Raw genomic sequence first — 17,263 nt, 5'->3', positions numbered from 1 at the left:
GATAAGCAGCTGTAGTCCATGCAGTTCCAGGTGATCCTTGGAGTAGCAGTGACTTGAAACTCACTCTCAGCTCCATAGAGAAAATCCCAAGGGCTCATAACTCTCAGCACTCCATGGTCCTTCCCAGCGATGATAAAAGGCTTCAGATTTCAACCTCTGCTTCTCCCGTGCATCACCTTTCCAGACACATGTCAACATACCTGACAGCCCTTATTTTGCTGGACTACTGGCACTTTATGTTAAGTTGTTACATCAAGAGATGATAGACGATTTTCGGCTTCTTGCTGCTATCTCACATCAGATGACAGAAACAAGCTAAGCATTTAGACAAGTGTTGCTTTCAGCAGAGAACCCTTAAGCCTTCAAAACAAAAGCAAGTGACTACTTGGCTACATTTCATATACAATGACATTTACTAACATGAGACCCGTGTCACAAAGCAAAAGAAGAAAAAAAAACCCACACAAAGCAGAAAAAGACCACAGCTCCAACTCAAATGCTGTTAATACAGAAGAACACACCTTCAATGGGAACTGTCACTTTTTTAGAAAAAAATCAAAATTTTCTTTATTTTAAATACTCTGTATTGATAACATCAACATTTCATCTTAATTTACGAAGTCAAAATTCAGGAGTCAGAAATCTGGGTGAATAGTGATAACACACTCCATATTTGCACTGCAGACATGTTACAATAAGGAAGTGAAACTTCTGCTCTAACTAGATCAAGACAGTTTCTCACTCAGACACTGGAATTGCACTAAAGGTATTAAACTTCTGTTCCACTTCCTAGTCAGTCATCTTCCCTTTGATGCCTGAGTAAGGTACACATGTGGTTTACTTCTTGGTTAAAACTTTTACAATCACCAGGAACAAACCAGAAGGAACATATATACAGAGAGGTTAAGTACAGGAGGAAATAAAAATATTAGGGACATTTGTCAGGTTTGTCCTAGAAAGCTTGCAACTAGAAATATGTCTAAGTCAACACCATTCTCCTTTTCTTAGTTGTCTTACAACCCCTCATCTCAAGACACTTCTGAGAAAAATTTCTTGGAGAAAACAAACCAGTTTTTAAAAGGCGTATCTTCAGATTTAAAAATATTTCAGATTTTTTTCTTAAGTGTAATTGACTGTTAATTCAGAATTAAAAATACCTTCCTTGAAATAAAGCCAGTATGTCTACTTGTTTAAATTCCAGTTATGAGTCAGTAAAAAAAAATATTGGAAAACTTTTTTTTTTCCCCAATGAAACATCTAACAGTTCACAGCCAAATCCACATTTCTCAAGCAGTCTGGTTATCAGCCATGACTGAATTTGATATTTTTTTTTTTCTTAAGAGAAGGCATCTCCTTGTTTTTTAGTATGTCAAGAATGAAAGCTGGGATTCCAAAAAACAAATATAAAACACATGACATAGTACAGCGAAGCCATTCATTACAATCTAAGCTATAACTATTTGAAAAACAGCAATGAGCAAATACATTTAAGATCTGTACAGTAAGGGAAGAGACAAAATAACCCCTAGACACATACGTATGAATACTCAAGGCAAGAGACTAAGCACCTGATAGTCACCATCTCAGATGAAATTAACTATTACTGTTCATTTTGCATGTGAATTTAGGCTCACCTATAAAACAAAGCAACCTCTTTAACGAAGACTCAAGGGTAAACCCTTCCAAACTGCCACCTATAGACTGCACCTATAGAGCAAACATTTCTTCACTAAAGAATTGCTTTCACATTGTATTGAACTACTGAGTATTAACAGGATGACAGAAGGTAAACTTGTCCTTTCTGAATGAGCAGAACAAAGAGAAAAACTAAGAACACAGTAATAGACCAAGCAGAATTAATTTAATTCTACCAGCATGAGCAGACACTGATGCAGAGGTATTTTTACAAATTGCTTTGCAGAATACAACAGTGTTATCCTGCTCACTCTTCACCAGGTGTAGTACAAGAGCACTTGTGAGCATCAAGCAGCCCTAGCAGGCGATCCTCAGGAATGCAATGTGAAAGCAAAAGGAAACACGGATGCTAACATAGCTTGACCCCGAGTGATTTATTTTAAGGCATGTTATCTGAGCTTTTGAACTTCCATAAAAACATTTTTTAAAAGTCATATTAAGGCACCATTATTATAGAAGCACTCTCAACAGAACTTAGGTAGGTGACTATGTGGCTCCATATGTAATTGAAGCTCTTTATGCCATTTCTCAGGTAGGCTATACTTTGCCACAGGTACCAAAAATTTACTAAAGTGCCGATGAAGCAAATATTAAAACTGGCGATTAAGTTGCAGGAAGATGCAGTTTCACATTCACAGTCAGTGTCCACATACATTATTTTTACTTCCATCCAAGATAAAAATAGCAAAGCTGAACTGAAACACAATAATGAAGACCCCTCCCCCGACTCCGCTCCAAACGTACAGATAACATCAGATATGTTGTTTGCTATGACCTAGTTTGCACGAAAACTATTCATTAAATGCAGCAGAAGCTTACAGTCTTAACTTGGCTGGAGAACTGAACTAATGAAACAGCATGAATTGGAAGCAGACTACAGGGATGCAGCAAAATTTCAACTTTGCAAGTAAGTTGCCTTTAGCAAAAGCGCTTCTGGTTTTACACGGGTGATTGACTGCACTGGTCCCATGTATTTGCACTGTGAACACTACGTAGCCTGTACAATATGCAAGTACCAGGACCTGGATGCAGAAATATTTTTTGATTTGAGGTAATCAACACATTAAAAAAAAAAAATCTCTTCAACCCATATAACTGTCATGAGGCAAACACCACCTTGAACATTCTTTGGTCACTTAACCGGATGTACATACTTCAACAGATACACAGATATGCACATAAATGCATACATATATATATACATACACATATATATATGTATGTGAGGTAGTGATGTTACAGATGTAACTTGCCTGGGTGAGAAATGAAAGGAACAGAACCAAAGGGATCTTCAGGAGGATTTTTCTGTGGAGCAGAAAGTGGCTCCACATTCTTATCTGAAGATGTTCTCCTGTCCACCAGCCTGTCTGTAAAAAACAAAATGAAACAGAACAAAAAATAAAATAAAATAAAAATGGCAGGTCTTACACCTATGCAAAGCTATCTACTGTACAGAGTGAGGGAGGAATATACTCTCAGTTAGGGGTTTTTAGATGTTTTAAAGATAACCTATAACTTGAATTCATAGTTGATCAGACAAGATAATTCACCTGCACAAACCTATTGTTAACGCCCCTCTCCCACCAAAAGCAGTATGTATTTGTTGATGGAATGCTTAAATTGAGTATCTCTCTTACATATTATATTCAGCGTATGTGCTCTGCAATAGAAACTACTCATCTTCTGTGCTCCTGAGATTCTGAAGTCAGAATCACTATGCTTATCTAAAACACAAAATCATTCATTTTATCCAAGTCTTGGCCAGCCTTTGCCATAGAAAGAAATAAGTTGACCATCACAGCAGAATCACTGGAAGTACTTTTTATTAAACATGTAACACCTGTTAGTACTTAAAAACAATTCAAGTGTCCTATAATATAGAAAAAAATGCATGTTTGGTATGTTCTTCAGTCCTTAGAAGACTTTTTTTATTTTAGAAGACACATACAGAAGGTTTTTAACAGGATCAGAAATTTGAAGCACTACAAATAGTAAATACAAGTTTTGCTGTCTAAGTTCTTTTTCTAACATTGCTACCAACTTATGATCCAGACCATCCAGCCCAACCACCACACTGCAGCTCAAGAGGGTCCGAGCAAGGCCCATCAGGCACTTAACAGTACCCCTGTGATAAGGTATTCCACCTGTAGCTAACATCCTCCATCCTCCAGCAGAAGACACCACATTTTGCTTTCCCCCCCTTTTCACAACAAGCAGCTGCTCTTACAAACAATTTGTAGCACAACCTTCTTGACAATTTGCCCTCAGAAAGATTCAGCTGAATTGTGCCCTAATTACATACCAAACTACCTGCACGCTTCCTATTCAGCTTTTCAATCCAGCAACCAGAAGGCTTTGCTAAACCAACCACCAGGGACTAGACAGCAAGCTCATCTACTTCAGAGATGCATATTAATTCTGTGTACAAAGCCCAAGAGTTTTGAAATTACATGCTAGTATTCACACACACTTGTTCTGTCCGTAATGTGAATTGTCTTACTCCTACCTACTGTGAGACTGTCTGAAGAAATACAAGTGGGAGTTGTTCCATTACAGGCAACCCCTTCTTAAAATACAATCCCAGCTGGGGGCCCCTAGTGCAGGACACTAAGTAGTTGCTCTCACCTCAACATATATCTATTGACATAGGCAGGGACTAACCTGAAAAAAAAAAATTATCCTGCAGTAGAGAATACTAGGCACAAAGACTAGCAGCAGTAAGTTTGATACCACTGGCTTTGAGCCTTGAAAACAGCTGCCAATCATCACATCCAACAGCAGTACTTACTCCTGACTGAGCAGTCATACCCATATTGCTTTCCTCAGGTTTTGGTTTTTTGTTTTGCCTTTTTTTTTTTTGTTGGGGGGGTGGGGTGAGGCCACTGTGTGTGGTAATGGATTGCGGGTTTTTTTTTTTGTTTTGTGGGGTTTCATTTTTGGTTGGTTGATTTTGGGGATGGGTATTTTGCTTTGTTGATTTTTGTTTGGGGCAGGCTTTTTTGAGTTTTGTCTTGAAAGACCTGTATGTGACCTTCAACTTGCATCTTTATAAATGCAGGCTGAGTGATAAATGCTTTTGTTCTATTATACCTAGTCTCTTGCCCCCAGAGGAAAACCAGTTGACAGCTGCAGAAGGCAATCAAACTCTAGAGCAACTTTTAAAGGTGCAACAACTTGAACCACCCTTTGAAGAGCCCTTGCAAATGCTGGCATGCAACACTAGCAAATTGAAGCCCCCAGATGATGACTGGATCTCCCAGCTTGAGCAGCAGGGCTAGGGATAGCAGAAAACAAATGAAATGCTAAGCATGCAAGAAAAATTAGGTAAAGTGAGTAAATACAAAGTTTCAGCTTCTCCATGGCACCTAGGCATATATGTACAGGATACATTTCCCTGGAAAATAAAGTTTAAAATTTGTCAATTCATCAAGTCTCAAGCTACTGGAAACGGACAAGCCATTTTTCCAGTCTTCTGAGGCACAGTTATCATTTGTCCACCTCAAAGTAAGATCTACTTCTCTTTACCTGAGAGTGCTTGAGAGAAAAGAGACAGCAATGGTTTCTCCAGCTTCACACAAGCATAAGTAGATTAATTGGGACTACAGTATGAGACATTATTGTGCTTCAGATGCAACTTCCTTAAAACAAAGATCCAAGGTTTTTTCCCCTCAGTGAATAATCATCCCAATGCAGCACAAACTGCTGCCAGAGACACCACCATGAGCCACGGGGCATAGCGGACCCTTCCACAGAAAAGTGCAGTTATTTAAAACCACAAGCAAGGAATCCAGCTCTTTCCATTCAAGTGACAGGCCCAAGATTCCTCAGGAGACAGCTCTCTCAGGACTTGCTGAAGCACGAGAACCACTTATGCACAAAGAAAGCCTGCTAAGAACCACAGCTCTTTCCTGCACAGATGGCCTAGGTAGTTCCTTCCTACTGTACATGTTGTGAAGGCGATGGGCAGAGAGGTTCATAGGCTTTGTGCCCACACGTGTCTGTTGAAGCACCGAGATGATTCTGGGCCTAACAGGAACAGAGTGCAACTCAACGCGAAGGCTGCACTGGTATTTTTTCCCAGTGAGAAAGCAGATTCATCTTTTTGGCTCACAATTCTGCACAGGTTAAGTGGTTACAGGAGCAACTTGTAAGAAATCCATTTCTTCACAATATTGTCAGAACCTCAGCATCATGTGTTGCTTCTGGACCATCATAAATACCAACCATAACAACCACAACAACAAAAACAGAGGAACAACAGTGTACACAAGAACCAGGAACTCCACATCTAAGTCCTGCACAAAGGTGCTTGCAGTTCAGATATCTTTATTCAATTGCACAGTTCATTTTACTGTGAAAACTTTCAAAGTTTAAGCATGGTATTATCCACTATGGGTTTGCTTCCCCTTTAAAGGAAAAGTGAATAATTATCACAGCAGTACCCATCAGTACACACACTATGACATTAAGCTACTAAATGCATGAAATCAGACAGTAATGTTAACCTGACAATTATGACACCTTGATACTCAAACAAAGGCTGTGTATGTGTTATTACTCGTGTATTACTGTCATGAACATAACAGCTGTAAAAATATTTGACAAATTAAAAAAAAAAGATTTATGTATAAAGTATCAGCTCAATAATACAAACCAGGCTTTTGGAAGTGGAAAGAAAGGATTAATGATTTGAATGTTACCCAGCACCACATAACATCACAGAAAGACAAACTTACACAACACTGTACATGAGTTATAAAGCACGGGACAATAACCAGGTTTAGTAACAGAAAATACAACTGTTTGTCAAAGCTGTATCTTCACCTCTCCTTCCTCTAGATGGCGAAATGATTCACAGTAAACTCAAAAAGAGATCAAAAAAACCTACTTAGTAATAGTGTTTTCTCATAATAACTTCCATCTAAAGAGAATTAAGCCTTGCTCCTAAAGTATTATGAAGAAATTCCAGAAAGTATTATACAGTCAAAGACAATTTTATAGAAATAGGCCTTATTAGTACAATAAACCTCCCGATTTCTCATTAATCCACCTGAGAAAGTAACGGTAGACAAAATTAAGTACAGATATTTCTGCTTTGACTTAAGTAAAATCATGAATACTGCAAAGTAAGTTCATATGATCTTTGGCACAACATCCTTAATATCAAAACTGAAAGTTAAAACATCTTTGAAGAAGCCTTTGATATATATGCCTGTGTGTCCACATAAATACACATACACTAAGATTAAAACTAGCAGTGCTCCCCCTCTGGACCTCTAACAGAAATCAAGCCAAAAGACCTAAAAAAGCTCTAGCTCATGTTACATATAAACAAGCCTGACATCTAGTGTACCATTTGTCGAGGTTTTTTTTTTTTTTTTATGTTCTCTGTATTGAAGTGACTAAAGCCCCCTTATTTTGGCAATTATGGAGCAAAACTATGCTCTTATGTTTACTTTCTGATACAAAATATGAAGTTTATTAACACATTCAGCTCTTCTGCACTCTGAATTATCTTCATTAAGAGGTGGGCCAAAAGCATACCTAAGTAGATTTACTCTTTAGAAAATTTAGACTATTTTCACACATACAGTACAAAAACTGGATAAAGGAATTATAGTTGTAGTTAACTGGTCTTTTTGCTGGAACTCTAGGTACAGCAGTTAGTGGCATTTAGCTTCAAGTTATTTTAGCCTTTACTAAGTCTAACTGTTTGCATCCAGGTCAACATTTTCACGGAGAGGATTGTCAAGCATTGGAACAAGCTGCCCAAGGAAGTGGTTGAGTCACCATCTCTGGAGGTGTTTAGAAGACATGTAAACTGGCACATAGGGACAGGCTTTAGTGGTAGACTTGGTACTGATAGGTTAACAGTTGGATTCAAGGTTCTTTTCCAACCTAAATGATTCTGTGATTTTCTATTTCCCCAGCTTGCTATAATCAGCCTGTTGAGTCACTCCATGCAAGCATATTTCTTGTATAGCATTTTCCAGCTTTTATGTAAAGCCACTTGAAATATGTCCTTGGTTAACATCTTCTGTACTTACATTTGGTCAAGAAAGGTGGCTTAACCAAATAAATCTCATCAAACTTACCCTAACTACAGTCAACAGTCCAACAGTCAGTTCAAAGTTCTAGAAATGGGTAATGCTAGGCTGACCTTTTGGTGCAAAAGCTAACTTTCATCTAGATTTAAGAGTATTTTTTCAAAAGGCTTTTAAGCCTTCAATTGGAAGCAGCACACCTAAAGATACTCAATTTTACTACAAATAATTTCAAACTCTAAACTTGGATTTGGAAAGAATGCTTACTTTTCAGCTGGTATATTATCCATTTTCCTCAGCTAGCAGTAAGTCATTTTACTCTAAAGCGTGTGCAGGCTACATCCACATCTCAGAAATAAGAGTCTTATTTGATCAACACAGGACACAAATGAAAACAATCAACTGGCATTTCAAGAAAAATAACCCAGTCACTTTCCTTAAAGATTAACAGGTAATGTGCACATCTTGTTCAGCTACATTTAAGGACACAGAAATCCAAGAAGAAAAAGTCTCAACTGAAGGCATAGGGGTTTTTTTCCCCCTTACTTGAAATTCAACCTTACTGCATTTTTAATTGAAAGGAACTTGCTGATACTCAGCTAAATATATACAACCTGGTTTTCGACATTGTCACATCTTACAAGTAAATAAATAAATAACTCTGATCTTGACAAAACCAATTTTAGGAAGAGGATCTCATGAACATGTGTTAAACAATTAAGAGAGGAAGTAATTCCAAGTAAAAATCATCAAGATAACTGACTCGAGAAAGAAAAAGTTTATTCAACTATTGCCATATCAGAACAATGAAGCAGCCCTTACATGTAGCCACTCATCAGAAAGGACATTACAAAACATTAACATAATGTAATAGATCAATTTTCTTTCAGGCATTTTCAAAGGACAAATCAGACCCACAGAATCTTCTGCTCTGGTGTGCAAGAAAAAAGCTGGAAAGGAACAAAGCAAGCAGCCAAACTTTTCTTCCTATCTGACAACACACCTCTGCTATTCAGAGCTTCTTGACAATCAAGGTGACACAAGCAGTATAAGAGCTAAGATATTACCATTTCTGCAGTATTTGAGCCAGTAAGTACCAATTTTAGACAGTGAGTTCCTATTGCACACATTTTCAAAAAGGGAAAGGAAAGGAGACAGGCCCAACTCCGCCCTCAAATGCTCAGAAAGAATTTTCTGTACACAGACCGCACGGCCCTTCCACAAGACAGGTGTTGGAACTGCAACAGAGCAACTACAGAGCCCTTATTTACTGTGAAGCAAAATAAGCCTTCAAGCGTCCCTTACTTGATCTTAGCAGGTCAAATTCTCTGTCCAGCAGCTCCTCCTCTGTCAACTTGGAAAAATTGTCCTCTCCAAATGGGTTCCAGCCTGACATATCAGGTGGGTTATTGATGCTCTGCTTTGGGTAACTGGGAATTGCTTCAGCATCAGGAATACCTGACCTGTAGTCAGTTCACGGAAACAAATAAAGAGAAACATTACAGGATTGTTTATCAGGATGAAAATCTGTACCAGGCTTCATTAGGCCAAAATACTACATACAATTAACACACACACAATAACAGCTTATCTCAAAAGCATCTTTAAGCTATTTTAAGGGAAAATGGATCACTTGGAATATGTGGTTTGATGACATAATTTCTGTATGCAATCCTTGGACTTTTATTTTTCAATTTATTAATTGTAGCCAAAGCACATAATCTTTCATCAAGATGACATGCAAGGGCAAAAACTCTTTCACCTGTGGTCATTTCTATATTGCCATAGGACACTGCCTTGTTTTCCTCAAAAAGAGCCTACTACATACATTTGAAGTTTTCATCGGTTCTCTTTATTTTCAAGTTATTTTTCCTTTGTAAAGACATTAAGTATCTTTGACTCCTACATACATCCAATTAGTACAATTAACTTAACCAGGTGACATAATAGCTTCTTCATGTATTAGTCTTAAGTACACAGATAATGAAATCTCTGACCAGATGCATTTTTCATTTCATGCAAGTTTTAGCAGGTGACGCCTACCACTTCTCTGTCTGAAGCAGACCAGAAAAGCAGCAACCAGCAAGTGACTGCATGCTAACAGGTTCTGTGTCTGTGATTAGGCAGGCTCTGCAGGACACACCTGCAGCCCCGCTCCATGTCCAACCATCTCTTCAAGACAAGAGAAAGGGGAAGGGGCTTCTTCCTGTCAGCACGGGTGCTGCCACCCCAAAGACTACCAGCTCTTTCCACTGAGAGAAGGACGGCATGCGATACAACCCAATGCATTTACTACATCAAGTGAAAAGAAACTTACCACCCCCTCCATTAATACAAGAAGTAATAAGCATACAAGTATATTCTTCGTTTACAAGATCAATCTCATGCCTTGCAAGCCATTGCTAACTTGCAGTCATTGAGCTGAAGCTAGACAGCAGGATCAAAATCTTCAGCCAAACACACAGAAGAGAAATTAGAAATGTATGTATTTGCTTCCAGACTGGAATCATTCCTTTCAGACACTATGTGTCAAAAGTACTCTGGCAATAGACCTTACTGAAATATAACTGGTAAGTCTCAGATATGGGCACAGAAGTGTGGGACAACACTCTCTGCTAGGGATTAGACTAATTGGCAAGATGAAGCCAAAATGGTCACAGTGATATATTATATCAATCCAGCCTATCACAGGAAATAGTTTGCTTTTTACATTTTCAACACGTGGTAACCCAGGAGACACTAAAAATGACAGCAGGACCTGAAACCTGTAAGCCACACTATCAATTGAAAGCCTGTGTTGAGACTGACTGCAAAGACTCAGCAATCCCAAAATTGCAAAGGACTTCTCTTCGAATATAGTATAGTAAGAACCTATACAAATAGATAACTTAGTTCATAACATTAGTGAAACTGGACAAATATGTGGATTTTTTAATTTTTAAATCAGAAGAGAAAGGGTTTTTTATTCCACATACAGTTTTTCATAAGAATTAATGGGAAAGTCATTATATATTATACTTTATTAAACAAGTTGAGTCCAGAGGCCCCTGGAAAGGGACCGTATCTCTGATAAGGCGTACTCTATCATGTAACATACTTAAGTCCAACCTCTGATCAATAGACACAAGAATTAGAAGCCCTAGCAAATAAATGCCAACTGTAAAGTCTCTCTTACAAAGAGTGTTTGAGATAACTTTCACACACACATAATCTCATTCAACACGGGCTACTAACCACCCTAAGCAAAGTTAGTTCCTGGAATAAGTCAATGAACAAGAAAAAGTAGAAGATGGGTTCTTTAAGAAGTTCTATCAGGTTCACAAGTTAAGTGTCCCATCCTCCTCCCAAAATATCCTTTACCATTAGACAGCAACTATCTAGCTGCTTCAACTAATACCTTACTATTGAAGCAAGTAATTTCTGAAGAAACAATTTAGCTGTGCTCATCACAATTAGCAACGTAAGCAGTAAGTAACCCTTGGGTACATCTGTGTCAGAATACATGCCTGCTTGTGGGGTAGGGACAATCTGCCACTGTTCCAGCATGTGCTGGAAGTGACCCAGGGTAGGAGATTAAGGCTGGTGAGAAGTCTTGTGGAGAAGTGATATATTCAGGAGACTGTGCCTGTTGTGACCGCTGTTGCTGCTGAGCCAGCATCTGTTGCTGCAGGAGAGCCTGCTGGTATTGCTGCACCTAAGAAAGATAATGATCATGTTATTAAAAGTCACACGGGCTAGCGTGAATCTTTTCCACTAAGTAACAATACCACCCTTGCAGCCAAATGCACTAACCACCACTGCACTCCAGAAAAGTTTAGTAGCTTCAGCAGAAGCAAGAAGCCAGACCTGTCCATTATATAGGTGAAAAGAAATGGCCCCAACAGATCAGTGACAGTTTTTCCTCTTCCAACATATTAATCTTTAACTTTTTGTCATTATTGCAACCTAAGTATATACTACTGCAGTGCTAAAATGTTAAACATATCCTATTCTTAAATATTAATAATCAAGATGTCACTACAGTTTCTCCCGACTTCTGAAAAACACGATTATGCCAGTTAGCTTTCTTGCTTTTAAAGACGGAATTTCATGCCACCATGTCTCCTATCACTTTTTAGCTTAACACACATTCATTGCTGTGCTCGCTACTGGAAGCCTTAAGCACCAACTATGTTTCAAATTTGTATTATACCTACTTAAGTTTAGTATATATCCCATCCAATTAATACAGACATGCAACTCCGGATAAGCTTTTGCAATCAAGTTTGAGTTAGTTTTCTTTCTCCCCAACTGAGTAACTATTAATCACATCCACATCTCATTACACCTACTCACAAACTTCTCTTATTACATCTTCATTACAAACTTACAAACACAGCACATATTTTAAGACTGTACCATCTACCCTCTGTTCGTGACATACCATAGCAGGATACTGAGATTGGGAAGGTTGCTGCTGGTATACAGACTGCATCAACAGCTGCTGCTGGACCATCTGCTGGTGCATTGCTTGTTGATACTGTAGTTGAAAGTAAGAAAATAGCTTTAAGAAGTCATGATCCCCACTTTAGTAATAACCAGATATTTAGAAGCAGCATTAATTAAAATATCACGTCTGTGACTCAAGAGCATTTTTCAGTTAAGACATCACATAACCAAGAATCACCTTGCAATTCAGTCACTGCATTTTAATGACTCTTGTGTTTAGAAGCGTTTCCATTTCCCTCCCCCCCCGTCAATTAATACCAGCCTGTTAAGCAAAAAATTAGACAACATTCAGCACTGTCTTTTCTGAGGCAGGCCAATTAACATCCCAACTTTTGCCCTTTTCACCAGTGCTGAGCCACTCTGGAAAATAATTCAGCTGTGCTTCAGAGAATAACATGTCTCAACATAGGGAAAAAGAGGAATAACAATAGGTGTCTGGGACAGAATGTGAAAGTTCTTGTCTGACCTAGTCACTCTTCTGTTATGATTACAGTTATTTATGCTACACAAGTTAAGCAATTATACCTGACAGTATGCAAGCTGGACAGTGTTAGAACACGTGTCATCCCTGAAAAATCTGGGTGGACAGAACAATTACAAAAAGGAAGCTCTTCATTGACCAAGAAAAATTGAAGGCAGCAAAAACAGCAAAAAAAAATCCTACTCAGATGGTGTACGTACAACCATCTACTGCGAGTATAGCATCATCGCCTAGATTATTCCTAACACTTCTCAAGCACATTTACACACTCATAAAACCTTTATTTCGGCCACATGATGGTGATTCAAAGCAAGCTGGGATTCACGGGCATGCTGCAAAAAGACAGCACAAAGAAAGCAAGCGCATCTGAAGACACAAATCAAAGGTAAAAACAAGGGGCAAGAGCCAAGATCCCTTTCTCTCTCCTACCAGGAAAAAAAAACAAGCCACAAGAGCAGAAATGCTGAACTAGCACATGATTCCAAGTGTTATTAACCAGCATAATGTATGTGTCTCAGAAGCCTGTCTCACAGATTTGACTTGTACCTGCTGAAGGTAAGCATCCTGAACTGGAGGTTGCTGCTGCTGGTGATGTAAATGGTGGAGCTGCTGTAGTCTCCAGTCCCCTTGCTGCAGCTGTTGCAGAACTCTGTTCTGCTGCGGGGGGTGCTGGTTGGTCCCCTGGGACTGTAACATTTCTTGTGTATTCCCTGCTCGTGTGGTTCCTGCAATAGCCAGACAATATTATTGACATACTGACCTCTAAAGTTCAGCTAGCTAGAGCACTCCCTGACAGTGAACCTCTTTATTTAACACGCCAACGTGAAACACTTTATTAACCTCCCTTCACAGTCTGACAACTAGTAGAGCTGGTAGATACTAAGTTCTCTTCCCTGAAAATACTTACAGGATGCAGGAAGCTTCACTTGGTCTCACAATAGAGGAAGCTGCATTCAAGACTTCTGCTTTACTAACACTGAAGTCGTACCCTCCACTGTCTCAAACCCTAAGCCTCGAAGCATACAATTTTGTATGCATAAAACACATACTTTTTTTTTTTTAGGGAACTATTGGCTTACTTGTTAAATTCCCTTCAACAGAACACTTAATTTTGTCATTCAGTTGTTTTTTCAGCCTTTTAAGCAAGCAGTTACTAACATAAATCAATCTCTCTTGCATCCTCTATTTATATTATGAAGCGTGCAGGTATGACCTGTTCCTTGTCATAACAGGGAAAGCTTTTCAAGTCGGATGTTATCTGGATCCTGTCTAATAAAAGTTGTTTACACTTGGGACACAAGCATTCTTGGTGTCCTGTTGATGGGAAGCTTTCCCAGTACCATCCCTGAAACTACTCTTCCTGTGTTGTCATCACACACACATCAGAGTATAGCTAGGAAAGGACCAGAGATGTAAATGAAAAGTATTCAAGTGAATATTTATCAGAGCCATAACTCTTCTTTGATTAAGAAAAACTTAAGGGATTTGCTTAAAACCCATCTCTCGATTGAGTCTCTCTCAATTACTCCTCTGTTACTCCTCTATTGCACCCACAGTGCAACGTGAAATGCATCAGTCAATCATTAGGGAAGTGTAATTTTAACACGGTTCCATCCTATAAATAATACCAACATATTGTTGATATCTCATGACTCACTGAGGCAGAAGGAAAATATTTTTCCTACTACAATGAAATCAGTTTGTTATAGAAGAACTCAGTACTTTGTGATTTATTTGAAAGTCAAAACTGAGCACGAGCTTCTTTCACAGCCTGTGGTGGGAAAATTAGTGCAAAATCAGTGTTATGCACAATGAAAAAAAATACCTTCACTTCAACAGTTTTCATTTAGTTTTTGTGGCACCTGGTCAAACTTATTACTCTTACATTTAGAGGCTTTTGAAAAGGATGAAGATTTGGGTTTTGGCATATAAAAAAAAGCATATGAATTTGAGTTTTAAATGTTATCCCTACTGGAGCAAGAAGGAAAAGACATGCAATATTCACTCTTCATTTTTTTTGGTCCATCCTTAGACTTTAAGTTACCTTTTTGCCCACGACTACCAAATTCACCAGGGACTTGTACTTTGACTGGAGTCGCTGAGCTCTGGATCGTCAGCACACTAGAAGTTGCAGTGCTTGAATTGGCCTTTGGTCTTTGCCGTGGTGCAATTGAGGTTTCTGTTGGTCCAACAGTATCTGTTATTCTGAAATGGCAAGTATTCCCATAGAAATGACTTGATTAAAACACTGACTGTTTCTTCTTCAAATTAGACACAGCATATCTTAATAGCTCAATTATGTCTTAACCATGTGCTGCTCTACTTCTGGTTTGGATTTTAATAGCTTAAAATTTGCTTCCTAAAATTCCACTCCTCACCCATCACAGACATAGGATACACAACTGCAGAACACCATTAAGAAGGAATAACGCAACAGTCTCGTTCCTCGGGAGACCATGACACTAGATGAAATCTCTTTGTATAAGTTTTCCTCAGTTCACAGTTTTGAGTGGAAGTTATGTCCAGCACTTGAGCTGGCAATCCTATGACTAGAGATATGAGTACTGTTCATACTTAAAGGAAATAAGATGAAGAAAAATCCTATATGTTAGTACAAAAAAGGTAATGTTTTATCATAAAAATCAGAATTTTTGAAAGAACAAAATCCACCACTTACCTTCAGCAATCAAATTTGATTTGCATATTTAAATAAAACTCCTAAGAACAGTTTACCTGTACCATATTATCCTCACCTGTCTCAAATCTTTTATTTCAAAATGCAGTCATCACACTGGGAGAAAATAAGAGAGCAGATCAGAGAGACTGCTAGCACGCACTTATTCCACCACAGAACAAGCTCTCTGTTTCTCCCCATGGATTCTTAATGCAATGCAGAAAGCAATGGAGTGGAATTCAAAGACAGGCTTAAAGCTCTTACAATTGCAGTTTATGTATTCTAATGACCTCTGCTACTAAGGCAGTTTTTCATTTACTAACAAGCATATGAAAACAGGTTTCAGACAAGCATGGAGCTTAACAATATTAACAAAAGAAAAGTAAAACTACATCCACTGCTCACCTTGCTTTTATTTGGGTTTTTCTAGCAGCTGCCTCACTAGCTGTCATGGGTTCAGGAAGAGTTGAAGGGACAGGAGAGTTCTTGGAAAAAATAAATTTGAATAAATTAAAAAATGAAATCCTGAAAGAAAAAAATCATTACATATTGAAGAGGAACACTTGGGTTGAAGTTTTTCATGTTATATGGCTTCATGCAGAACTCACGCAGCTGCAAATTAAGTGTTTTTATTTAACAGTATATCTATTCTCTTACCTGTTGCAAAAGTAGAATAAAAACATTACAGGAATGTTCTGTGAACTACTTCATTCACACACAACCAACTAGCAACAATAAAGTAAAACATTTTCTCCAAATGTTTTCTCATAACTGCACTGAACAGAGACCTATTTCAGCCTCAAGTTTAAGGACTAAATCAAAGCCTAACCTTTGGATGAAACAACAGTGTTTTTTTCACCCACTCATCTCTTCCACCACAACACAAATTCCAGGAAATCATGCCACATCTAAGTGTCTATGGTCCTTTAAGTTATCCCCATTTCAGTCAACTTCCTGAATTAATTACATTTCACCTAAACCACACAATCATGGAAAATGGCAGTTTTGGGGGAGGGAGGAGGAAGACTATCTCTAATTATGCATGCACTGCCTCCTTACATAAACAACACAAACCTAAATCTGGTCACAAAGAGCAGAGACAGAGTTAGTAACCAAATATTGCTTGTGAACACTACCATCGGTATTGGAATTAGTCAAGATTCTAAGACAGAGACAGGCATCCTTCCAACTTTCCTTTGCAAATGTAAGGTGCTGTCAAAGACCATATACTGCCCTCGTCCAGCCTCTTTTCTAACCTCTATTTCTAAAACCTTACATTCTTATGTTCTCCTGAAACTCAGAGGAAGGGTCAGGGGGGTCCATGCGCACACCTGTGTGATGCTTCTCTTTTAAGGCAGCCCAGGTGCTGGAGGGGCAAGCACTACCAGAAGGAATCAACAGCAACAGACAGCAGGGCATCGACAGCTGCTCTTACTGCTGTTTAAACACACCAGTGGAAAAAACACACAACCAAACAGCTTCACTGTGTAAGAATACTCCAGGCCCTTCCACTTTCCTATGCCTGTCACAAGGCAAAAGGCCAAATAAGGAGGCAATTTCTATCTGCACAATAAAAATAAATAAAAAAAAAATAAAAAAAAAAAAAATCAAAAACCAGACACATTCTCGAGTCACCTGAGTGAGGTGATACTATTCCTCCAATGAGTAACATAGTAAATATCCAAACTGTTATGTCAAGATATACTGATATTTCAGGATAAAGTGTTCAAGAGAAAGTATAGTTATTGCATCTCCTGTTCACACACTGCAACAGAATAATGCAAAACCATTCAAACCACTTGAAATTTATCCTTTACCTAGAAAACCTTGAAGGACTTGCTGTTACTGATTTTTAACCTAAGTTTCCAAAAACCACACATG

At 38.4% G+C, this 17,263-nt stretch overlaps 1 protein-coding gene across 2 annotated transcripts in view; it reads right to left on the bottom strand.

The window, feature by feature from the left end:
* The window catches only part of BMP2K (BMP2 inducible kinase), a 62,776-nt gene that overhangs the window by 13,413 nt on the left and 32,100 nt on the right, over positions 1-17,263 (bottom strand). Inside the window, exons 9-15 of one of the 2 annotated variants that reach the window (XM_042796479.1) lie at positions 15,788-15,867; positions 14,753-14,913; positions 13,255-13,433; positions 12,163-12,258; positions 11,246-11,433; positions 9,045-9,202; positions 2,949-3,062 (exon numbers count right to left, since the gene is read on the bottom strand). In XM_042796479.1, the coding sequence (XP_042652413.1) occupies positions 2,949-3,062; positions 9,045-9,202; positions 11,246-11,433; positions 12,163-12,258; positions 13,255-13,433; positions 14,753-14,913; positions 15,788-15,867 (976 nt within the window). The remainder of the gene's footprint in view (positions 1-2,948; positions 3,063-9,044; positions 9,203-11,245; positions 11,434-12,162; positions 12,259-13,254; positions 13,434-14,752; positions 14,914-15,787; positions 15,868-17,263) is intronic. The other variant, XM_042796480.1, reaches the window with a different exon arrangement.

The sequence above is a fragment of the Tyto alba genome, unplaced genomic scaffold, assembly GCF_018691265.1.
Source record: "Tyto alba isolate M040663 unplaced genomic scaffold, T.alba_DEE_v4.0 Super-Scaffold_23, whole genome shotgun sequence".
In the NCBI taxonomy this organism is placed as follows: Eukaryota; Metazoa; Chordata; class Aves; order Strigiformes; family Tytonidae; genus Tyto; species Tyto alba.
Note: the sequence above shows the minus strand (reverse complement) of the source record. Positions and strands in the feature narration are given on the sequence as shown.